This window comes from Coturnix japonica, chromosome 1, assembly GCF_054131305.1.
Source record: "Coturnix japonica strain WE chromosome 1, WE-NBRP24, whole genome shotgun sequence".
In the NCBI taxonomy this organism is placed as follows: domain Eukaryota; kingdom Metazoa; phylum Chordata; class Aves; order Galliformes; family Phasianidae; genus Coturnix; species Coturnix japonica.
In genome coordinates, this window is record NC_140663.1 from 33,867,360 (window position 1) to 33,891,553 (window position 24,194).

At 38.9% G+C, this 24,194-nt stretch overlaps 3 protein-coding genes across 9 annotated transcripts in view; 1 reads left to right on the plus strand and 2 right to left on the minus strand.

Annotated features, from left to right (window-relative positions):
- CAPS2 (calcyphosine 2) overlaps positions 1-7,421 on the minus strand; it is a 28,865-nt gene extending 21,444 nt beyond the window's left edge. For 2 of the 6 annotated variants that reach the window (XR_014942463.1, XR_014942464.1), the window contains exons 1-5: positions 6,965-7,421; positions 6,118-6,164; positions 5,758-5,803; positions 5,516-5,635; positions 4,688-4,720 (exon numbers count right to left, since the gene is read on the minus strand). Coding sequence is in view for 4 of the 6 variants with exons in the window: in XM_015856747.3 (XP_015712233.2) it covers positions 4,688-4,720; positions 5,516-5,635; positions 5,758-5,803; positions 6,118-6,164; positions 6,965-7,042 (324 nt within the window). In the remaining 2 variants the exon portion in view is untranslated. Of the gene's footprint in view, positions 1-4,687; positions 4,721-5,515; positions 5,636-5,757; positions 5,804-6,117; positions 6,286-6,964 lie in introns of all 6 variants that reach the window. The other 4 variants (XM_015856747.3, XM_085537060.1, XM_085537063.1 and 1 more) reach the window with 4 other exon arrangements.
- A 732-nt stretch (positions 7,422-8,153) lies between these two features.
- Positions 8,154-14,506, minus strand: CCDC107 (coiled-coil domain containing 107). 2 transcript variants are annotated; one of them, XM_015856775.3, is made up of 6 exons: positions 14,277-14,506; positions 12,880-13,085; positions 11,617-11,683; positions 10,248-10,338; positions 9,639-9,748; positions 8,154-8,829 (listed from the first exon to the last, which is right to left on the minus strand). In XM_015856775.3, exons 1-6 carry the CDS (start codon positions 14,449-14,451, stop codon positions 8,558-8,560), a joined length of 921 nt encoding a protein of 306 aa, XP_015712261.2. In that variant the 5' UTR covers positions 14,452-14,506; the 3' UTR covers positions 8,154-8,557. The 2 variants fall into 2 exon arrangements, with proteins under 2 accessions (XP_015712261.2, XP_085393204.1); XM_085537078.1 differs by lacking the exon at positions 9,639-9,748 and having other exon boundaries at positions 8,406-8,829.
- Positions 14,507-14,533: 27 nt separating this feature from the next.
- Positions 14,534-23,194, plus strand: LOC107310800 (GLIPR1-like protein 2). Its single transcript, XM_032443614.2, has 6 exons — positions 14,534-14,877; positions 16,724-16,969; positions 18,189-18,292; positions 20,886-20,971; positions 22,000-22,026; positions 22,324-23,194. Exons 1-6 carry the CDS (start codon positions 14,692-14,694, stop codon positions 22,476-22,478), a joined length of 804 nt encoding a protein of 267 aa, XP_032299505.2. The 5' UTR covers positions 14,534-14,691; the 3' UTR covers positions 22,479-23,194.
- The last annotated feature ends 1,000 nt before the right edge of the window (positions 23,195-24,194 follow it).

Here is a 24,194-nt window from a genome sequence, read left to right on the forward strand (position 1 = left end):
AAACTGACAAAAGAGACTGTATTTACAGAACTTGGGAAAGAGGAAACATGGGAGACAAATCAGTAGGGGCAAATCATTATCTACGTTGCTCTAGGAACAGCTTATTTTCAGGGAAGAAAAGTTACAAGTTTCATTAATGGAATAAAATAACATATTGAAATCTAAAGAGGGTTTGATTTATTAATTAATAAGACAGTAATAATGTCTAGCAGAATAACTTTCTTGGTTAGATATTATATTGAGATCTGCCACAAGAATTGACAAGACACAGCTTCTGGTGCTTGGCATTCACCTCCCTGGAGCCCAAATGCACTAGAATGGGCCAGCCCTGGCTTTTCTCTCTGTGTTTAGGCTTGTTGCCTGTTCCTTCACTTTCAGACTAACTTGGCTACTCACATAAATACCCTTTTGATGGGTTTGCAGAACACTATATAAGGGATTCACTCCTTGGGAAACAGATGACATCACAGCTTCAGACCAGTGTGTAAGAGTGGAAACAAAAGCAAAAGTAATACCACAACAAAACACCAGAACGGACATTCTTAACCACCACCACACATAAAAGCACGCTTAACAAGACAACCAATTTGTTTTCTTCACTCAGTTTTCACTTAAAGTACCCATAAATAAAGGTTCTCTATGTTCTCCGAGTATTATCTGGATATCAGAAGTAGGGCTCTAAGGGGACAAAATCCTTTAAAATTTTAAGTAATATGTGCAAAAGAGACCTTAGCCCAAGCAATAAAGAAGTCTTTGTTTTCCATGAAACCATCTCCCTTCATTGTACTGAACATTATGCAAATAAAATAACCTCATTGTCAATAATTACAAACTTTTCATTTGGAAAGCAATAGGCACAGCATATTAACTCAACGTCTGTATATTTAGCCATTAATATTCTGAATATTATATGTCATTAATATGTTGAAATGGTCATCCACCCTCAGCACAGCCTAGCTTTGACCAGTCCTCACAGAATCTGCTCACTTCTGTTTCCTGTTCTTTGCTGGGGTCCTTCACTCAAGGACCCAATCTTCCCTTGTTTGCTGCTTAGTTTTACTGTAAAAACAATAAAGAAACCTGGTAGAATTAACACAGCTTGCAGCCCAAGCTTTGCAGACTACACATGCTGGATCTTACACAAGGTCAAGGCAAAAAGTGCAGATATTATTTCCCATTATTTTAGCTCCATACTTCTGTCCATTTTCAGTGTTAATTGTTCTCAAAGGTTCAGACCACATACTTCACCATTTCTTTTCCAAGTCCTTGGTATAAACATAATTCAATGGAATAACCTGGGGGTGCAGAAGTGGAAGCCTGAATGCATTTCCGTGTTTGGAAATAACATTTTACCAAGATCTTTCCCCTGTCACTTATCTTCTTAGGCTCCAGGCTCATCCCCATCAATCACACTAATCTCAACACCCAGCCTAGACATGCACTATGAGGGCAAACATGACGACAGCAGAGAACAGAAGCATATTTACAAGCACCACAGTTTCTCATTCTAGAGTAACTGAAGGGAACTTCCTCTATTTTTTTATTCCCTGATCAATGTTAAATGCCAAAAACCATATTTAGAAATGTCTTTAAAATTAACACATGGAAGATTTTTTTATTACATACGCACAGGCAAATCTCTCTACATGCTGAATAAGATATCAACAAACATTTACCACTTAAAAAAGCAATTACTACTTTGTTAGCACCTTTACTGAAGCTTCTGGACTCTGGAGGTGGTTTCTTGTCTTTTCTGCCATTCTCTCAGAGTACCGCTATCCATTCTCTTCCTGAATAACCAACACCTTCAACGTTTAGGTGATATCTCCTCAATGCTAACCAAAATAAGATGGCCATATCCAGCACCTCTACTTGACACATCTTATCTTGAGACATCAGTAAATAGTCTTATTCTAGAAAACTGATTTTCAAAAAACTCTGAACTTCAAAATGTTCTTTAAAGAGGCAACTTTCTCATTCAAAAGGGGATCCACGTCTCTTTACTAGTTAATCCCTGAGTGATAAGACCACATTCAAATTATTATTCCAAAAATGACCTATTTTGGAAAGATTTACTTACACAGTCTGTTACTGAGGATGGTGGAATACATATTGCTAAAGGAATACTCAGTCAGGGCCCCAGAAACAAGCAATGCAGAAATAAAGGGTACTCACAGAGAGGAATATGATCTTAATATTTCAGAATTGCTTGAAAAATCTTCTCCCCAAGTCAGGCAAAGAAAAAATAAGAAGAGAGAGAGAGATGGCAAAAAGAAAGTAAATGAACAGAAGATGAATTATTGTAAATTTAGCACTGCAGTATTTAAGACATTATGAAGGCAGAAAGGGAGCAGACAAGATAAAGGAAAGCAGAGAAGAAAGGAAGAAAGACCTTGAAACAGTCAAAGTCAGATCAACCTTTTGCAGCATTCCTGCAAGTAGACAGACTTACTTGCATGAACTTAATATTAGAAAGAAAAAAAGTAAAACAGGTGAAACTACAGGCATCCAGAGCTAAGAAGTATGAGCACAACAGAAAACAGATATTTGCAGTTAAAAATAGAACTGTTAGAGTTGGGAGAGACCTTTGAAGGCCATCTAGTCCAACTCCCCTGCAATTAACAGGGACACCTACAGGCTGCCCAGAGCCCCATCCAGCCTGACCCTGAGTGTCTCCAGGAATGGGTCTTCCACCACACTTCTGGGCAACCTGTTCCAGTCTTTCACTACTCTTGTCATAAGAACCACTTTCCTTATACCCAGTTAAATCTCCTGTTTTAGGCTAAAACCTTTTCCCTGTGTCCCATCACAGGAGATCGTGATAAAAAGTCTGCCTCCCTCTTTCATATAGGCCCCCTTTAGATACTGAAAAATCACTATCACGTCTCCCCTGAGCCTTCTCCAAGTTGAACAGTTCCAGCTCTCTCAGCCTGTCCTTGTAGGGAGGTCTTCTGTCCCTTGCATCATTTTTGTGGCCCTCCTCTGGATGCACTCCAACAGGTCCGTGTCTCTCCTATGCTGTGGACTACACACCTGGATGCAGTACTCCAGGTGAGGTCTCACCAGTGCTGGGCAGAGGGGCAGGATCACTTCCTCAACCTGCTGGCCACTCTGCTTTAGATGCAGCCTAGGATATGGTTGACTTTCTGGGCTGTGAGGGAACATTGCAGGCTCATATCCAGCTTCCCATCCACCAGTACCCAGAAGTTCTTTATGGCAGGCTTGTGCCTTTTCCTTTTGTTCTCCCAGCATTTACAGGCGCATTTTATAAAGTGCATAAATACCTTTGTTGGATACAGAGATATTCTAAGAGCTAAAGTACTCCTAGACTAGTTATCTCATGTTGTACTATCCATATATATTGCCTAAATTAATGAACATACTCGTTAGCTGTGAACTCTAAGAAACAATAAAAGCGTTAGGCTTCAGGCAGCATGCAGAAGCTTAAACAATAATAAAGAGTAAGCGAGAAGCTGCAGCAAATCAGTGTTATTTATATTCAGAACACCTCTTCAGAAGAATACTTCTATTTGTCCTTGTGACGGATATGTTTTATGTTTTTCTATTTTTATTCACAATTTTACTAGTTACTTTCAGTAAGACAGGATGAAGTAAAAATGCATGAAGGAGGGGGCAGGGGACAGAAAGAAGACTGTGCTTCCTCTGGAGGAAATGATGAGATTAGTCAAGAGAGAAACTCTTCTACAAAGTGTGGAGGGCAGGGAGGCACAGCCTGCAGCAGTGTACTTGCAGCCCAGGGGCTATAGCTTATATCGTGAAACTGCAAGAACCAGGCAGACATTGTTTAGCAAGGGCAATTAAACTAAACCCTCTCTAGAGACTGGTCTACAGCAATTCCAAGTGTTTGATTTTACAGCACCCATGAGTACATACAAGAGACACAATGTGTGGGGATGAAGCTACATAATAATCTTTTTAATTCTCTCCTACTCTACACTGCTCTATATTTTCTCTATTAAAAGAAATAAGAATAAGCCTACTAAATATTTAACAAATATTTGTTTCAAGTTGAGAAACCACTCGGTCATATAGGGAAACAGAATGATGATAATGGCAGATTCACCTTGGAGTGCCAGCCAATCTGGAGTCCTGCCATACAGGTCAATAAATAAGAAACAGAGATTATATGTAAATGTATTGATAATTGTTTTCTCTCTGGCAGCACTACTGCTCTAGACAGACACAGTCATTCAGTATTTCTTAGGCTTAAGTTAAATATTTCTGAACTAATAGATTTTTTAACAGTAGAAAGTACTTCCTAGTTCTTCCAGATAACGCTGATAAGTTAAGGCTATTTCCTGCACTCTAACCAAATAGAAGTGCACAAATAAAACATTACAAAGTTGACGTAAATTGAATGACAATGACAGAAAGATATGTTAGTACTATTCTTCCTGAATTTGTTTAAAAGCTAATCTCTCAAGTATTTAGGGATCACTAATAGAAAAGCATTGTATTAACCGTCAGCTTTTTCTCTCTAATTATTATTTCTGAAACATTTTCAAAATACTATTGGATGTAGAATGACAGATTAAGAAGAACGTTAAATAAGCTACTTCCTGCAACACAAAAGATGCCGAAACATACTGGACTTTCAGACCATACGCTGCTGTGTTTACTGTTCAGTTACTAATTTTGTCAGTGTACGTTTCTTAATCTACTTTACCTCTGTTTTCATCTGACAAGACATTCTAGAAATCTGTTTAAATGAAAAGAGAAATTAAACAGTAATTAGCAAAATCTCAGATGTACAGAATGGTCAAATAAAAAGTTGTCACTTTTATTTTTTCCAAATTTAACTCAGAACAATGTTCAAAGGAAAACTTTTTCTATATTCAGAGAACAACTGTAATATCTGAGCAATTAGCATTTATTATACTGGATGCTGATCATGAACAGTGCTGCAACTTTTAAATCAGAATGATTTACATTTAAAGCTAAGAAACGAAGAAAAAATCTGACTGAAATATCTTGACCTAATTCCAAAAGTTCCCTTTTCAACAGTATCTGTTCTTCCACAGAAAGAATACTTAACTGTTTGTAAGCTTAGGTTCTTCTTCTTCAGTCATATGCTTATTGACCATTATTGATCTTACCTTTTAACTTTTTTAAGTTAATGCACTGTTCAGAAAGTTAAAGCAAAGTTACATGTTCTCTCACACTACTCAGTTTCTTTGACAAACTGTTAACAAAGCTAATTATTAATACATCTCTTTCAAGTGATTATGAGAAGGATAAATGCACCTACCAACAAAGATGAGCTCAGGTATTAAACAAAAATCAGATTTTTGAAATATGCTAAAGGCTTCTCAGTAAAAACTCCTTTGACAAAAGTATTTTGGACCATTAGCATTTTGATTCGAGAATTTAATCGAAGGAGGAAGAAAAAAACAAACAAACAAAAAACCTGTATAATGATACTAAAACATTCAACTACTTTTTCCAAATTAGTGATGAAGGGGCATTTTAAAGAGGTTTGTTAGGACAGACTGACCTGTTGAGATGGTAGATGCTGCCCATGTGGCATTTCTAATGATGGTTTCCAGTCTGAAGATGAATTTAGAGAGCATGAATGAGGAAAACTTCTACTGCACGGTATGTAAGAGTTCCCATCCTAAAACAAGAAAGGACAAATGATCAATTTTCATTTATTATAATACTTAGAAGTGTATTTGGTAAGTTCTTGCAATACATTAATTCTAAAAACCATTCAAGACCAAATTAATTTATAATTACCTCATCATCAGAATCTCCCAGCCTCCCTAGATCTAGGCATGGCACCCTGCAGGAAGTTAAAATCATTTTAGAAACAATATGGTTTCTTATTCTTCCAGTTACATTAAAAACAAAATCTAATAGTTACTACTATTAGTGCCTACACAAAAGTTTCCTTACAACATAGGGAAGACACAGTGGCACAATGTAAGGCACTTCACTAATGTAAATAGCGCATTGAAACTATTTGCTTTAAATACGTCACAGAAAACAGCCTTCAGATGATAAATTTCACGCAGCACTGATTTACATATCAATACAAATGCAGGTGTATGGTGTAAATTATTAAACAAATCAGATGAAAAACATGAGCCAACTTACTCTGGTGGGCGAGGACCCCGAGTAGCATGTGTGTCTGGTCTCCACCCCTAGAAGGACACATTATTACATGCTGACACAGATCAGGACACAAACACACTGATCTCTCAGCCTCCTTGGGTTAGAACCAATACCTCCAGATATCTGTCATACGATTTGACTGAGATAGTACTAACAAAAGGACAAAACAAAAACTTTTCACTGAAAGTTGATTCTTACACATCTTGAGACAAGAATACTCAGTATTTGTCAATACAGAAAGTTTTCTAGTCATTAAGAATACAGACAGCATCTACACCAGCTATTAATACATTAAAAATAATCTCTCTCAGAGAGGACTCACATAATGAACACCACCACCTTGTGGTGAAATATGTTAAAAGGTTTGAAGGGATAAAACGCGGCCTTACACCTCAGACTAAGCAAAGTGAACAAACTCTGTTCTTTGAATAACGCAGTGTGCTGTCTCATTATTTCTGCAGTGCATCAAATCACAAGTTTTTCCTGCAGCATTTCAACTGCCTTTAGAAAAAGAACACAATACATTTAATGCTGCTTCTGACAGTCATCTCTAAGGTCCCTTCCAACCCGCACGAGACTATGATACTATGATGATGATGATCAAATCGGGAATAAAGCAGTCACCCTGAAGACCATCCACGTTTACTAGATGAAGGACAGAGTCTGAACCTCATTTAAATCACCTTCTGTCACAATTAGGTTCTTCCTAAGTTTTCTTCTCTGCTGATTGCACTGAAGACCCGAACTCACAACCCCAGTGTATGCTTAAAGTTCTGTAAGAAACTCAATGTAGGGACAGAAAACAACCACATGCCCTCTGTTAACATACCTGACATTTCTTCCCTCTCGACGACAGCTGAGTCTGCCTTCGAGGGGATGCAGCAATTCCTTTCACTTCCAAATCCATGCGAATGCAACGACAGCCTTCAGAATAAGCCGAAAAACACAGCTCACGTTTCACCTGTTTGCTGACCGTGACGAGCTGCTTTCTCCTTCCGTTTAGCGAGCTTAAACCTAAAACTTATTGCGTACTTCCCCAGACAACAGACACACTCCCTTTTTACACCCCGTTTCTACCTCATGGACCTCCCACTCCCTTTACCAGGCGGGCAGTGCGCTGTGTACGCAGCCGAGCGGACAGGACTCGCTGAGGCGGCCTCCCAAGAGGCTCAACCTCTCTCGAGGGGTTCGACACAAACGGGCACGGCCTCAGCCCTCCCAACGGAGCCTCAGGTGGAGCGCAGTGCCGGTAACACCGGGCAAGACAGGGAAGGCCGGAGCAAGGCGGCCGCTACAGGCGTCCCCGTGGTAACAGCGCCCCGCCCGCATCTGTCACCCCGCCCCTGGCCATAAAGAACGCCTGTAGGCTGAGTTGTGAGAGAAAGCAAGTCACGGTGCTGTACTTGACTATTTAAAAGCTTAGTACTTCTAAAACCAAAAAACAAAAGCAGACAAGCCGACCTGTGAGGTGATTTCTGCAACTGAAGCATGGCAGCATCATAAGCATGCTCATGAAGTGAAAACTATGCAAAAACTAAGGTCTGGATAGAAGTTATGATGGCAAAGGAGGAAAAAAATAAAGGAAAACAGAAGAAGCTTTTTTAAAACATTGACTCAGTGGCACAATACAGAACAAGAAACACAGCTATTGAATGAGAAGTGCTAACACATCTGTTAATACCCACTTACGTTACAATGAATCAGGCTCTATAACATCAATATGAAGCAAGGACACAAGTACTAAGGGGTAACAGTCAATGATTATGCAGCTGCCAAGTTTAACCAGTGATAGGAGTGGGATAAAAAAAGGGAGAAGTTACCCAATGTAATGCATTAAGGCTTACAATGACATTACAACTATACACCATTCTTGAGGAGACAACAAAAGATATTTCAACAGTGTTTGTGGCTAAATTTCTCTCCCAATCAAGAAACTTCTCTATGAACACATCTCTTAAGGCCTATCCTGTAACTGCTTCTCATTTTCCCTCCTTCCAGAGACTTCCAGAAGAGCTAAATTCATCAGACATACTCTTTAATGAACCCAAGAAATCACACTCCAAGTGGTGCTGTGCTTACTAGTTACAAAACATGAAGCACCGATTCTTTACAGTCTAAGTCGCAAGACACTCCAATGTTTTCGTGAAGCATAAGATTACAGTGTATTATATACAGAATACAGAAATATTGTTGTAGGAAAAAATAAATAGATAAAATTTGTAAACATCCTCAGTGAAACTTTGCTGCCGTTGAAACCAAGTGCAGAATGGTCACTGATACGAGCGGTTTTAATCTCTCTTTTTAAAGCATACAGCAGTGCATATAGCTTTAGAACTTCATTCAAAACAGTTTAAAGTGCATAAAACATGGTGGGAAAAAAAAAAACAAACCTTAAGCTTTTTAAGTTTTACACAAGCAGATTTCATTCATATTTATTACGTCTCCTCAGTCCCATCTCTGATTCTATTACACCCTTGTTTATCATTTCTTGGTCTTCTACTCCATCTGTTTCAAACTGACGTACTTCACATTCATCACATAATTCGTGCTCCTCTATTCTGTAATCATCATCAACATCTTCATGCAAATCTTCATTACCGTCATCTTCTCTGTCATTCATTTCTTTCTCTTGAGAATGTTCAGCAAATGACTGCAAGAGATCTTCCAGCTTCTCATTACAAATGTGGCTGACATCTTAGAATTCAGTAAAGAAACAAGTTAGTTTAAATTACTGGATGGGATCCATGATGTAGAATATTTATTTTTCTCTTTAAAGAAAGTTCAACTAATGGAGAAATTGCCAAAACTTCTAATGAACTGTTCCTAACGTTTAACATTTCTCTTGGATTGCTATTCACCTTTTGGAAGATTCCAGAGGAAACTAATAATCAATTTGCTGTTCAGTATAACAGTGCAAGTATTGCCCACAACCTCCAAGGTCCCCATGTGGGTATCCTCAGACTAAAGTTAGATCAATACTAATAGGTTATTAAAGGACTCTCATTCAAGAAGCTTGCTTCTTAAAAGCATTAACACAGTTCAGTGTATTCTAGCATTTATTCTTAAAAATAAAATCACAGCGTATTAAAAAAACATGACACAAGATTCCACCCAAACAGGAAGAATAGTACAACTGCAGAATAAAACTAATTCTACACTCACAGAATCACAGAATTGTAGGGGTTGGAAGGGACCTCTAGAGATCGAGTCCAACCCCCCTGCCAAAGCAGGCTCCCTGCACCACATCACACAGGTAGGCGTCCAGGTGGGTCTCAAATATCTCCAGAGAAGGAGACTCCACCACCTCCCTGGGCAGCCTGTTCCAGTGCTCTGTCACCCTCACTGTAAAGAAGTTCTTCCTCACATTCATGCGGAACTTCCTATGCTGTACTTTCATCCCATTACCCCATTTTACCTAAGAGCTGAACATTATCACAGAAAGACGTTGACTGTTTTAAAATGTAAACTAATTGGATAACTATACCACTGAAAATTGGCAGTACCTGTCATCTTGTTCTCTGATTTATCCAATCCACTTTCTTTCATCAGTCGTCTAATTGACTGGATCTGTGTCATTATTTCATCTTTCTGCTCACAGGCTAAAGCATTAACACTAGAAAAGAGACATTATCAACAGCTGAAAGATCACCTCAGAAATGGCTACTTAATAATAATGCATATGATAGCAGTATCAAAACACAGAAATAAGCAGCTATACCTTGCTAACTGACTTCATCTTCTAATGACATCAAAATGAAGAAAATCATTTTGCTACCAGAAATGTAATTCCCACAAGAGTTTTCAAAGGCTGCTGAGCTTCAGTATTTTTTCAGTATTATTCTCATCAGTCTGCTTTACTGTCGCTTAACAAGTTAAACTGCAATCTGATTGCAAGCCTGAGCTTTGGCATTTATGTTGGTGAACAAGGGAATGCCTACAGAAAACATGCTAAATGAAAGAATGAGTATTACCTGCGAAACACTACATAAACAGTAATTAAGGAAGGCAAAGCAATATTTTCTACTTATATCTCAGAAATGTGTTATTGACATTCTGCAGAATTTCACTTAACAGAAGCTGGATTCTAACTAAAACATTTTTGAACCACTCACCAGTTTGACAATGGATCCAACTGAGTCAACAAAGAATTTAACATTTTCTCTGTCTGCGCCAGGTGCTGTTCCAATTCTAAAAGCTGATGTTCTAGCAAATAGGAAAACAAATGAGAAAAAGAGGGAAGAAGGAGGAAGAGAGAGAATGTTTCAAGCTACATTGAAGTGTTTACAATGCCAAAAGGATAACACGTTATACTCTTGGTTGGACAGATTCAAAATTCAGAAAGGCTTTTTCTGTAAAATCTAGAACATAAAAGGGAAATGGCTGGGTTAAGAACAGCAACTTTACAACGCATATCCAGAAATCCCTCTCATCCAGTAACCTACCTCTAACAGTACCCAATACAGATATACCTTGGTAGAATCTGATGAGAACATGACTCACTTTCCCAGCCCCTAGAACTACACAGTTTTAAGACCTCCTGAGTCAAAGGCCTTAATGCCTCATACTGCCTGAGTGCCCTCATGCTTCACAGTGTCATTTGTTTTTTTCACTCATACCTTGCAAGTACATTCAAATAGTTGCATTCAATTAGTGCTTAAGGCACTAGCATTGACAGGAGTAACTCCTCCTCAAACACCATGAAACTCTGAAGAAAGGAAAATACAATACATGAGGGTGGTGAATAAGCAGCTAACAAATCACTGTCAAAACCAATCCTAGATCTGTTGTACAGGGATACCAGAAGAGGCTGCCAGTTGTTTAGTTAACAAAATCTTGCCTATATAAGGGGCAAGAAAAGGTGTGAGAACAGTACAACTTTGACGTGCCTTAACTTCCTCTCCAAAAAGCAAGTTCACTTCTTGGTGTGTCCAAAATACACTAAATCAAAGGTACTTTTCCTTCATGAAGATGGTAGAACATACTTTCTGTCCTTTATAAACATATCATGGCTTTGATCTCTAATTTAGCCCAAAAGTAGAGAAATCCATATAACCATTTTAAGCATAATACTGTTATATTCTCCTACAACATTCTATTAATTCTAAAAAGTATTATATCCTACTTTAACACTCCAATCTAATGGAACCATTCAGCAGGCAGGCATCAAATGACAAAAACATCACACATTACAAGGCAGAGAACCACTACACAATGAGAAAACTGAAACCATTATATAATGCTTCTCTGTCTTGTATTACTGTAACTGTTTTAAAGAATAATACCATCGGGAGTTTTCAAACGAATCCAGTAAGTGTTTGAAATATACAGAATAACAAAATGCGTTCTGTCCTTTTCTAATGGCACTAAAGTAAATGAAAAGGATGTTCTTGTTGAGTTAGAATGTATTCATGAAAATAAGTAGCTTTGTTTCAGCAGGAAATACATGTACTTGAATGCATGCATTCTGAATAGGAATCTTACCCGTTTCCTTTGCCTTCTCTTCTGTACTTTTTTCCTTCTCAGAGAGATTTTCTTCGTGCGCCTTCATCTTTAATAAACAAAGTTGTGTTAAAAGATTACAGAAATATCTTCATATTAAAAATAAAAATACATTTAGAAATTCACTGAAAGTAAACAGCAACTGTAAGATTTCTACTCCATTACAGAAATTCATTTCAGCTTTGCCTTCTTTTCAAAGCAATGACAACATGACTGAGAAAAGTCATAAAAGATGTGGCTGCTTCTTTATCTTCAGTTTTACAAAATTAATGGGAGGAACCTTCGAGATTACTATTAATTAGGAGATAAAACTCTTTTTCTTAAATTAACAAAAATGCCATGAAAATATTACGGTACTATAGAAATTACTATAGACGCACTTTTGTTTCAGGCCTGCAAGCACAAGTGTGTAGAGTCATAACATCCAAAATACAGTTTTATAATATTAAATCTTACTTAAAACCTAATTACTTTTAGTATTATATTTATTTCTAGACCCAAACTGTTCAACTTCTAAACTTCATCTTGCTGAGCTGTATTCTTCTCATATAGAAGATTATACGAAACTGACTACAGATACAAAAAGACTGTGTATACTGCTGTTCAGGTTTGACTTATTTTTTTCCCTCTAAAGGCAAGAAACAATATTCCAGGTGCACACTCAGCCTTGCAAATGCTATACATAACACCTAACAAATGTGATACTAAAACGACTAAGAACAAATCGATCATGCATTCTCCTTTCTTAATTCACTAATGGTACAAAAGGTATTGCATTTCATGGCTAGCAGTCTTCATTACAGCTGCCTAACACAAATGAGAGGGGTCAGGGTGGGGAGAAGTTCTAGACTGCTTATTATTACTGCTCACTGTTCTGTCCAGTTGCCAGCCTAAGGCTAGTATTATTTTGCAGGAATCGCCTCATTCCCACATTCCAGCTCATTCTGAAGAATGAAAAATACTGATGAAACTTAAATTACAGCTTCAGGTAACGGCACTGCTCATATTCTCAGATTCTTTTATGAGACTGGGAGAGAAAGCATAAGACTCTCATTCAAGTGTCTAAAAAATATAAGACCAAAGCCTTCACGAGGAAGAATCACACATACTTCTATTTTAACTATGGAGGTATACGTTAGAGTTCAGATCAAATGTCATCAGACAACCACATACATGGGCTCAGAATTGGGGAGAACAAAGAAAGATCCTTCCAATTTCAATAACAACAGTTTTCTTATGTCTCACCTTCAGGAACTTGTATGCTGCAAACACTCCCACTCCAAGAGCATACAAGGGCATGAGTGTGAATGCTAAGTCTCTGCCATTTCCTCTAGTCCTCTCACTCTTCATCTCTTTTGCCATTGCATTTCTCATCTGCTGAATACTCTGGTAAACACCACCTTCAGGATTTCCTGGATTGGGGTGAACTTGATGAACTGTCTGAGGACTACCTTGAAAGTTAAATTGAAAGAAATAAGACAAAATAAACAATGAAATCAGAGGTGCAATCAGTTTCACAACCAGAATTAACTTCTTTCCATCCTGTGATCAACGCTACTGTTCACTCCAGCAGATGATGCTTTCAGCTCTTACATTCAAAGAAAGTTATCAATAATCAACCTATTTTTAAATAGAACATAAAGTTAAGTCTGAGTAGGAAAGATTCTCAAATTACATTTCCGTGCTCCTTTAAGATACAATTTTTAATGTTTCTCCCTTCATAGACATGTTGGCCAACACAGGGGCAAACCACAGAAAAGACAAAAAAAACATTGTAATGCTGTATTACCACTTTGGTTCTTTTAAGAGTAAGTACAATCTTGCACCATGTTTCTTTCTGTCCAGTGAGTCCCTGCTGAGGCGGCAGCAGTTTCTGGAGCAAGTCAACAGTTGTATTAAATGTGAGGGGTAATTGTGGCCCTCCCTTTTCTAAAAGGCCATCTATCCTCATACCAGGAGGACAAGGTCAGAGATGCTTATGGCCAGCTCAGAGAGACATTTACCCTAAAGCTCTCCCTGAGGGTATGAGCCAAGGTACCCTGCCAGGCAGCTCAGGCTGCTTGAAATGTTAAGTAAACAAATCAACAGACTGTGTATGTGCTGTGGCTACAACAGCTTCCCATTTACAGCCAAGAAGTACTGGCCGAGATTTAAATGCTTCCCTCCCTTGTTTGCTTCCTTTCTCCCATAGATAAGTGCTTGCTCTCAATGAGAAGGCTGCAGGACTATAGGAAGCGAAGGCTGGCCTCGCAGGAGCAGGCAACAGTGCAGTGCTCTCCCAGCACAGCCCAGGGTCAGCCCTGCACAACCTGGGCCACGGCAGTATGAGAGATGCTGCAGATGCCAGCACTAATATCTGCAAGCTGAACAGGTGGTATGACACGAAAAGAAAAGTTTTCATTCACACAGCCAACGCAATACACCTACCTGTTCATTACACTGACTGGCATCATACAGTCCAAGCGACACAGTTTCACCTATACTTTGTAAATAATTTCCTAAAGACAGACAGGGCCATAAAGGAGCAGGTTGAATGCTCACACACACTGCTGCTGGGTTACCTGGCCCCACTCACTCAGGTGACCGTGGGCATTCCCAACACCTCCCTCAGAGCCCCCTCCGTGTCGCAGCGGGGCCCGTACCTCTGTGCTGCTGTTGCTGCGGCTCGAAATGGCCGGGCCCGGCCCTGCCGCCCCGCGGAGCCCGCCCGGCCCTACCGCCACCGCCGCCTCCCCCGAACATCCTGGGCATAACGACGAGCAGACAGAGCACCAACACCACCGAAACCACCGCCTGCTGCGGCACGGACAGCACCATGGCCGCTGTCACAACAACACCCGCCCGGCGGCCGCGCAGCAGCGGCGGGGAGGAGGAGCGGCAGCCAGGCGGGGCGGTCCTTGTGCCGGCAGCAGGCTGCCCCCAAACGGCGGCCGAGACCGAGGGGATGAGGCTGGTAGCGCTCTGGGCGTAGCTGGACGGGGCTGAATGCGTTACGTTCCAGCACACAGAACGTTCTGGAAGCGGCGCGTGCCCGAGCGGTGACGGCCGTACAGCGCCATGAGGCTGTGGGCGGTGGTGATGGTGGTGGCTGTGGTGGAGGTAGCGGTGACCTTGGGCGCGGTGTCCAGGCGACGCTCCGCTCTGCCATCCATCTCCGATAAGGCCTTCATCAGGGACTGTGTGCGCTCACACAATGTATTCCGCAGGAACGTCAATCCCCCCGCCAGCAACATGCGGTTCATGGTAGGCGGTGGCCTGCAGTTGTGTGTTGGGTGGTGCGGTGAGGTGGTCGGGGCAGAAGCAGTGCCACATGTTCAGATAACATTAAGCTTATTTGGTGAGAAATATCTTAGAAAGTTGGGTTGGTTGTAGACAGGTGAGGTAGAAACAGCTTGAGGATGTGATAGAATGAACAAATAGGAGAGGTTCACATTAGCTCCAAGGAATTTCTGGTTGGGAAGAATCATGGAATCATTAAGTCTGGAAAAGACCTCTAAGATGATCTAGTCCAACTGTCAGCCCATCACCACCATGCCTTCTGAGCCACAGCCCTCACTGCCACATCCCCACATTTCTTCAACACTTTCAAGGACACTGATTGCACCACTTAATCTGGGTGGCCTGTTCCCATGACTCACCACTCTCTGAGAATAAATTCTTCCCAGTATCCAACCCAGACTTGCCCTGGTGCAACTCTTGGCCCTTATTCTCATCACTGCTACCTGGGAGATGAGGCTGACCCCTACCCTGCTACAACCTCCTTTTAGGGAGTTGTAGAGAGCCATGAGGTCTCCCCTGAGCTCCCTCCAGAAGAAAAGTCCAGTGCCAGAAGGTAGTTCTGTTGTTTGTCAAAAGCAAGAATATGAACTGGAATACTGGGGCTGGAAATCTGGTAGCAACGCAAATTCTTTGTGTCTGGCACTGACGCAAATTGCACTGAAAACTTTGCTGGAAATGGTTAACAAAACCAAAGAATGTGCTGAAAAAATAAGACCTGATAGCTTGGTTTTTTTGAACTAGTCTTGAGAATAATCACATACTGTGGGAATGGAATGGCTTTGTGTGCATGGGTTAGAACCCAGAATGGCAGATGGGGAGCCATATAACCGTCAGGCTGAAGCATCTTGTTAAAGCACTGTGCCTGGGTTTAGTGTTCAGGATTAAGAAAAACAGGAAAAGATGATGAAAAAAAGGAAATATTAATTTAGAAAAATAGTTAGAAAAAAGCAACAAGCTGTAGTGAGATAACTGCGTTGGAAGCCATGTAGGGATAAAGAGTAAACCTAAATGTCTGTGCAGTGCTAAGCCAAGCATTAAAATCTGGGATCTTTTCTATAGCACATAAAACTAGGTAGTTAAAGATAGAAGAAACCTGCTGCAAAGCACTCACGACTGAAACACAAATAGAAAATACACTTGTTAAATAATCCTAAGTTATGTTACAGTGGTAGACTGCTGAGAAGTAATAAATAGCAGAATAAATTATTTGCCAAACAAACAGATTTTATGAAGCTGTGTTTGTAAAATGCTCTGGTGTATTTAAAGCATTCGTGCAGGATGTGTTTGTGGAGAATCTCTTAAAATGCATAAAATATTTATACATTTTAATCTACAGAAGCTGCGTATTTTTTACTCTGAATTAATTTTTATGTAATGGAAATCCTTAACAATTTGTTCAATAAGACAAAATCCCCCAGAAGTTTCACGCTTAATTAATGACTCATTTATCTGAAGATAAAAGTGCGTTCCAAACATTTTTTTAGTTGCTAGTATGTGCTCTTACTAAGTTAATTTTCAACAGTGAAGGGGGGGGAAATTCCTTTTAAGTATGTATTTCTTTTGTGCTGCCACTGGAGAAGTCAAAATAAAATGCAAGTACTTGCCTTAAATAAGGAAAAACATTTCTTTATGTAGCTCCAATATAAAAAATATAATATATAATAAATATATTAAATATAATAAAGTCTACCTGTTATTAACATATAATGATCTGTATCTGTCCATTTTATTGCCTGACTGGTTTTATCTGACTGTTGGAGTCTTCTGTAACTTGACATTGCACAACTGATTCAACTTCATTGTTTTGCAGACTTGGGATGCAGCTTTGGCAAGGACTGCCAGGGCATGGGCAAATAAATGCATTTTTGATCATAACGTGTATTTAAGCGTGAAATATTATGGCCATCCTTATTTTACGAGTATTGGAGAGAATTTATGGATTGGAAGTCATCAAATCTTTAATGCTAAAGATGCCATTAAAGCGTGGCATGATGAAGTCAGATCCTACAATTACTCATTGGAGACATGTAGTAAAGCTTGCGGTCATTATACTCAGGTAAGAATCATCTTAACAAAAACATTCTGTGTAGTTCATAATTTAGTGCCTACCAGATAAATCAGGTCTGTCACAAATGCAGAATTGTGAATGTGGTTTGCAGTGACCATCAGCTTATTGTCTTTTCTAACCTCAAGCGGTGGCAGTACTGCAAGGTACCTGGTTCACCTTGTTTCATAAGACTACGTGTAATAAGAATCCATTGTTGCCTACAATGTTATCCTGCTAATTTAATTGTATCAATTCTATGTGAACTCTTCTTAAGAATCACTCCAGCTTCTCTAGCTGTGTACACGCACCATTCTGAAATCTGGCAATGTCGTGTTGGTGTTAGAAATAATCACAGTAATTGCAAAATATCTATGGAAACTCCATAGGAAAAAAAAAAAAATCAGAAACAAAACAAACAAACAAAAAGAAAATCCAGCCAAAATATATTATGTCCTTTATATATCTAGTAAGAAAAGAAGAAAAAAGTAGTCCTTAATCTGGGACTCAGGTAGTACCAAATTAAACATTTAAATCCTTTTCTAAGCAAGGTTATGTCTGCTTATCATAACTTTTAGCAGTTAAAATGGACAGGAGGCAACTTTTGGGGATGTTCAGATTGTTTTGTCAGTCTTAGGCTCTGTACTGTTCATGCTGGGGAGATACTGAGAGCAATCTGGTTTGTCTTTGTTTTCTTGACTATGATCATCCAGATATTGTAGGTATATAGTAAGGTATATAAAAGTAGTGGATACTCAGATTGTAAGCCATAGTAAGCCATTCTTGTTCAAGTATGGCAGATAGCAGTGGTTTGTCTGAAATTGTACAGTGCTAAAGCTTTCAGGCTTAGGCTTGTTGCACTTACCAGCCAGGCCATTTTTAGCATGAGAAGCCTTTTTATGCAGTCCTACTCAAAGAAGCTGTCAGGTAGTTGCCACTAATTTCTCTTCTGTTACTTGGAACCTGCTCAGCGACCATAAAGTCAATGATGTCTACTAAAGTTGTCCTGTAGAAGCTTCTGAAACTTGCAGCGTAGCTCCCTTACTATTACGATATACTTAGATGTACATCTTAGAATGCTTTCTTAACAGCAGTTATTTTATGAGTAAACAGTAAGAGTAGATCAGTTACTGCAAAACTGATATGTAGAGTCTCTTAAAACAGCTTGGTATTTGGTTGATATTAGACTAGGTTACCACTGTGTGTCAATTCATTTTTGAACATTTTTTAGGTTGTTTGGGATGATTCATATAAACTGGGCTGTGCTGTTGTTTTCTGTAAAGAAGTTGGAGGAATAAAAAACGCGGCAAATTTTGTTTGCAACTATGCACCAAGGTAAGTTGTTCTTTTAAATATTAAGAAAGAGAAATAACCTGTAATAATAGTCCACTAAAAGTAAATTGAGATCTTCGTTTATGGTAGCTTTGTAAATGCTAAGCCTTGAGAGAATGGTGGTTATCTAATTTGTTTACTACTGGAGACATAACCATTACAACACGTACTTGGTTTTTTTTTAATCTGACTTCACTGATAAAGTCATTCTGTGCCGATCTTAAGCAAATCCCACTCTGATTTATGATCTTTTTCATATGAGCCAGAAGAAATGGGAAAGTTGGCAGCTTTTTTTCTTCTAGCAAACTTGGCCACTGTCACAGAGTTCAGTTAGTTTGAATGAAATATTTCCTTTAAGTTCTGCCCTTATCTTTTCACAGTCACAGTATCACAGTCTCATGCGGGTTGAAAGGGATCTTAGAGATCATCAAGTCCAACCCTCGGGATTCGAGCCTCCTGTGTAGCAGAGCGGCACTTCTACCACTTGCACCACAGGGGGAATTCGAACCCGGGCCTCAGGTGTTGCAAAGCGGCATTCCTACCACTGCGCCACTGGAGGCACACAATTATAGTATAATTATCTGTACTTCTAATTGTATTATTATTCTGAAACTTAATGGGATATGGAGTTTTGCTGTTGTTTTCTTTTTAAACTCTGATATAAAAAAAAATCCAGTTAATTGATTTAGCATAATGACTAATTGACATCAACAGTGGTCTGTGAAGGTTTATTAATTTAATCTTATCTAATCTGTAACAATTTACCATGCTGATATCTTGTGCCATTCTGCAGATTCTTGATAACCAATAACTAAGCTGAATAGTGGTCTAGTTTGGAAGGATCTTCCAGTTCCAAGCACTGCCACAGTCAGGGATACCTGCCACTAGATCAGGCTGCTCAGGACCCCATCCAACCTGGCCTTGAATGCCTCCAGGGATGGGGCATCTACAGCTCTCTAGGCAGCCTCTGCCAGCACCTCACCACCCTCTGTGTGAAGAATTTGCCTTTTATCTATCACTTTAATCCCTGACAAAGACATGAGGTATAACTGCTTGATACTAAGAACCCCAATCTCTAATTCACCACAGGAAATAAGTGGAGCTAGAACAGTAAGACCATTTTCTAAGAGCACCTTTACAACTCAGTTACCCTGACAGAGAGCAGTTGAAGCCTTTGAAACCAAGAAAGACCTCCTGAACTGCATTTCAGGCAGTCTCTGTGGCTTGTATTACATTCCTGCAATTGAACCATGCACAATCACCAGCTGGTCCTCCTTTCACACTGTTATCTGATATGCTTTGGCAAGAGCTTCAAGAAGCTTTGTTTTTTTCTTCTGTCTTTCTCATTCTGGAGTCTGAGACCCTTTTCAGGTTGACCTTGTTGCTTTCTGTTTGAAATCACCCCTGCTGTGAGTGCATGTGTAGATGTTTACTCAAAAGTTATGCCACTTAACCTGCAACTTTTGTATATGTATGTATTTATTTATTTATATGTACACAGAACTCTCTCCTGCTCTTCTACAGCAGGTTCAAAACAGTCTTTGATTCCTAGTGCCAGAAGAGGTAAGAGAGTGGGCACTTTACTTCCGTTTTCTTCCTGTCTGAGATTCAGAGCAGTGTACGTAGTGGAAATGAGTTACTTTAGCTTCTGGGGTAAGAGTCAAGCCTACCAACTGTGTGTGTGAATGTGTAAAGGCATGTCAAAAAAGACAAGTTGCAGTTAAATTGCAGGTATTGTCCTGGAGGGGTTTTCCATGCACCTTTTTCAGCAGTATTTTACCAGCTCTTAAATCTTTATGTCTGGTGGGTAATTCCTGTTTTTAAATACAGATAGTGCAGAGTGTGTGTAGAAACTTGGAATCCTGAAAATATTATCATAGGTCTGACGCAAGTGATCTCTGAAGAAAATTATTCAAAGTGTCTGCTATTGAGGTGAAGAGAACAGTAGCCCATAGTCCTTTGTGGGAGCAAAATCTGCTTCTTTGTTCCCAAGATTTAGCTGTGAGCATACCATTGCTTCATCTTTTTGAACAGACCATACAGCATAGCCAGGATACTGTGCAGCTGATTACCTGATGGCCAGAATGATGGTATCTGTGTTGTCACATCTTCCAGTTAAAATATAAGTGGATTTTGTTAGAGTGTGCAACTAATAAGTCCTGCAGGCTGACCCTTATACTTAAAAGTCAGGCTTCACTTAGAGGAGGTACTTCAGCATGTAATAATCTGTCTGTCTTCATTAAGACTGCATTCTTCCTGTTAGGCATTTTCAGGTGTTCTGCTGAAGGAAGGTTGTTTTTCAACAGTAAGTAGCCCACAGAATATCTTTTTGTTACATGTCATTTTTATTTTTCTGCCATAGCAGAAAAAACCATGGTACTTTCCCGTAAATAATAATAATAACAACTTTTTAGGAGTCTTTTCTTTCACGTGGAGAGAACAAAGAAAATGAAAAGAGAGCTTTCAAAATTACTCCAAGGTTTTTAACAAATAGTGAGCAATTTGTTTTATCTTAATATGTTTATTTCAACCAGTGACTTCTGTAAAATTATGCAGGACCAACCTGTCTCACAGAAACTTTTTTTTTCCCTTATAGTGGTAATTTTAAAAGAAGACCCTATCAAGAAGGACCACCATGCAGTAAATGTGCCAAGAGGGACTACTGTGATAGGAAACTGTGTAGTAAGTAAAAGCAAACGTAAACTGTAATACATAAAGGAAAAAACACAACCCATGATTTTTTTTGTTTGATAAAAACTGCTGCAAAATGTGTTTTAATCTCAGGTCCAGTAAACAATCCATAAGGCCATTTATATTCTGGAAACAAGTGCATTGTTCGTGTTACTGAATCGGTGTCTTAGTGATAATTATGAAGTCTCGATATGATAATTCATGATTATAGTTTCAAATGTATTATGGTTTCCATTGTACTCCGTGCTGGTTCATAGCATATGGTATGACATCATTAACCAGATAAAGAAATCGGTATGTATCTACGTACTTTTAAAAGTCTTATTTTGGTGTTTCTCTTCAGAAGGTCCCAAAAATACAGTTTCTACTTACTGAAAATCCAAGAGCTTGAAGGTTCATGTGGCTAAAGTTAGGGCATAAGTTTTTAAGTTTCATTCAATAACTGAAAGTCATGCTTGTGGTTTAACAATTAGTTGCCTTAATATATGTTAGGATAGCTTTAAAAGCAATAAACAATTTTATGGGTCTTAATTTCTAAGTAGGAGACACCTCTGAAAAACAGATAGAACTACCAGCTTATACTTAACCCCAAGATTTAGGCCCAATTTAGGAAACAGTCTGTCTCCCATTCTCAACCATAAAGAGGTACTGTACATGGTAGTATGTACTAACTCATGTATATGTTGTGAATATTAAACAGTATCTATTATTTTGAGAAGCACAAATAAGAGCGGGTTCAAACTGAAAATGGTCACATAAGACTTCAATTCATTGTCATGTGGGCATTTTTTCTCATCAGTGATACTGTTAGAAGCAAGAATATCTTTGTGGACACATTATAAAGTGTTGCAGTTCAATTTTTATCAAAGAAATTTCACTTTTGTTGTAAGATTTATCAATCAAGTTCTTAGATTTGTCAGATTTTCTTGCTTGATTGCTAAGTTTCAGCTCACTAGGAAAGATTTAAGGAAAAAGAAATTCTGACTGCCTTTCTTTTTTTTTTTTTTTCCTTTCTCCAGGAAACGCAGAACGTGATAAAATTGTCTGTAAGTATTATCATTTCACACTGTTGTTAATATTCATGTGTGCCCCAGTGGCGCAGTGGTAGGAATGCCACGTTGCAACACCGGAGACCCTGGGTTCGAATCCCCCCTGTGGCGCAAGTGGTAGAAGTGCCGCTCTGCTACACAGGGGGCTCGAATCCCGGGGGTTGGACTCGATGATCTCTAAGGTCCCTTCCAACCCGCATGAGACTATGATACTATGATACTATATTGATATTCCTTAGTTACTACAAATGTATGTATTCCCTCCTAAACTTCTAATTATATCTTTATTTTTAGATTACTCAAGATGGAATCCACCTTGGGCCTTCAAAATTGTATGTGATGAGGCGTGTATTGCTGTTATAGTTTTGAGAGTATTGCTGATATTTCTTGGTTTTCTAGTTATTTATTTGTTTAGAAGACACTTTAGAAACTTGTTTATGTCCACATAACTGGATTTGAAATACACGCAACATTCTGCACATAATCTCTAATGAATTAAGCAAAAATCTGTATTGATATGATCTTAAGGTGAGCTTTCTTCCACAGTACTTTTGCTACTGTTTTGTGCTCCTTGCAGAAAACTTAACAAGCTATAAGAATTAAAAAATTATTTGTGGTTGGACTCACGTTGAGAAATTAGTACACTAAGGATGGCACCTGATAACATCAGAAGTGTTGTTTTTAACTGCCAAATTTATGTATTTAATTCTGTTTAGTTACCGAGTTTACAGACTATTCTTGGAATTCTAGGAGAAAAATACCTATCAGTTTAAAAATGTGTTACAGTTCATGCTAAGCCAATATTTGATGTGACAAATGCTTAATTTTTGTGCCAAGAGGAAGCTAGCATCATATTACATACCAAGTCCTTTCTACTAGAGTGACAGAATGTTCTGAGTAAAATGTATAAAGAAATTTCTTTACAAAGGCAGTTCTTCAGAAGTATTGATGTTTGTGAAGTAGTACAACTTGATATTTATTTTCATTCAAAATAAGACTGTTCAGATTATTACTTTGTTCCTGACTTCCTCTAAACCTTGTGTTTCATTTGTAAACTTTTGCTCTTGTATTCTTTACATTGTACTGTTACTGATGCATAGAATATTTCCTGTCCTGTAAGTGTTCTGTAGATGTAATAATAAATTTTCTTGTTTTTTTAAACCTACTGAAGCCTTTTTATTCAACACAGATTTCACTCTTCTATATCCAAGAGATCAAAACTTCAATTATTTCACTTTCTTTAAGAAACAAATGTTATTTATAAAATAACCTGAAGCTTCTTTTGTTACCAGTAGATTTTTTTCTTGTTAAGCTAAATCAAGGAAGTCAAATAGGTTTCTCTCTCCCCGGCACAAGTATCAGTGTTCACTGGGGAAGCTGATAATTTGAGTAGAAAGCTAAGTGCAATTTTACATCTTGGACTTCTGTTAGTACGTACCAATCCTTATTTATCTAACCACATGATACAATAGGGAAAAAAGAAGGAAATAAAATAATTGGAAACCTTCTGTTTCCAGCCATTTTAAAATGAAAGCAGGAGGTACGAAGTGGGAAAGGGGGAATCTAAGTATGGAATTATCTTCCAAACAATTGGGCTATACAGTTTCCTGCCCCTGCCTCACACAATGTGTTAAATCTCACTTGAGATTTATGCAAGGACAGGGAGCGTCTGTATCATCCAGACAAATCCTACATGGTTATCCAAATCACAATGCTTTATTCTCATCCAGCTTATGAGAAAGGCTTATTAATACTGGTGGTTAATTTGCTTTCTGTGAAAACATCACTTGTAGATTGTGGGCAGACTGCACTTCTATTTTAAGGATGGACTCACTAGATGGAGCCAGAGTTATCTCTGTGGGAAAGCATCTTACAACCTGGACTATGCTGGATAAGCCAAGATTTCCTGCTTCACAAAAGTGACTGTTTTCAGTCTCCACACACAACTTTTCAGCTACGCAAATATAAAACTGCTACATCACTGGGTTGCTAAATCAATGGCGCAGTTTTAATATGTTACTTGTGTTCTGTTTTTACAGTTTGTGTCTATGTAATATAGCCAACAAAGACAAATGCAGGCCCTGTTTCCTTCTCTCCTGGAAGATCCAAAGCCCCAGAAGGTGTCCACCACACCACTGCCTTCTGCAGCTGGCCCTACCTTCATG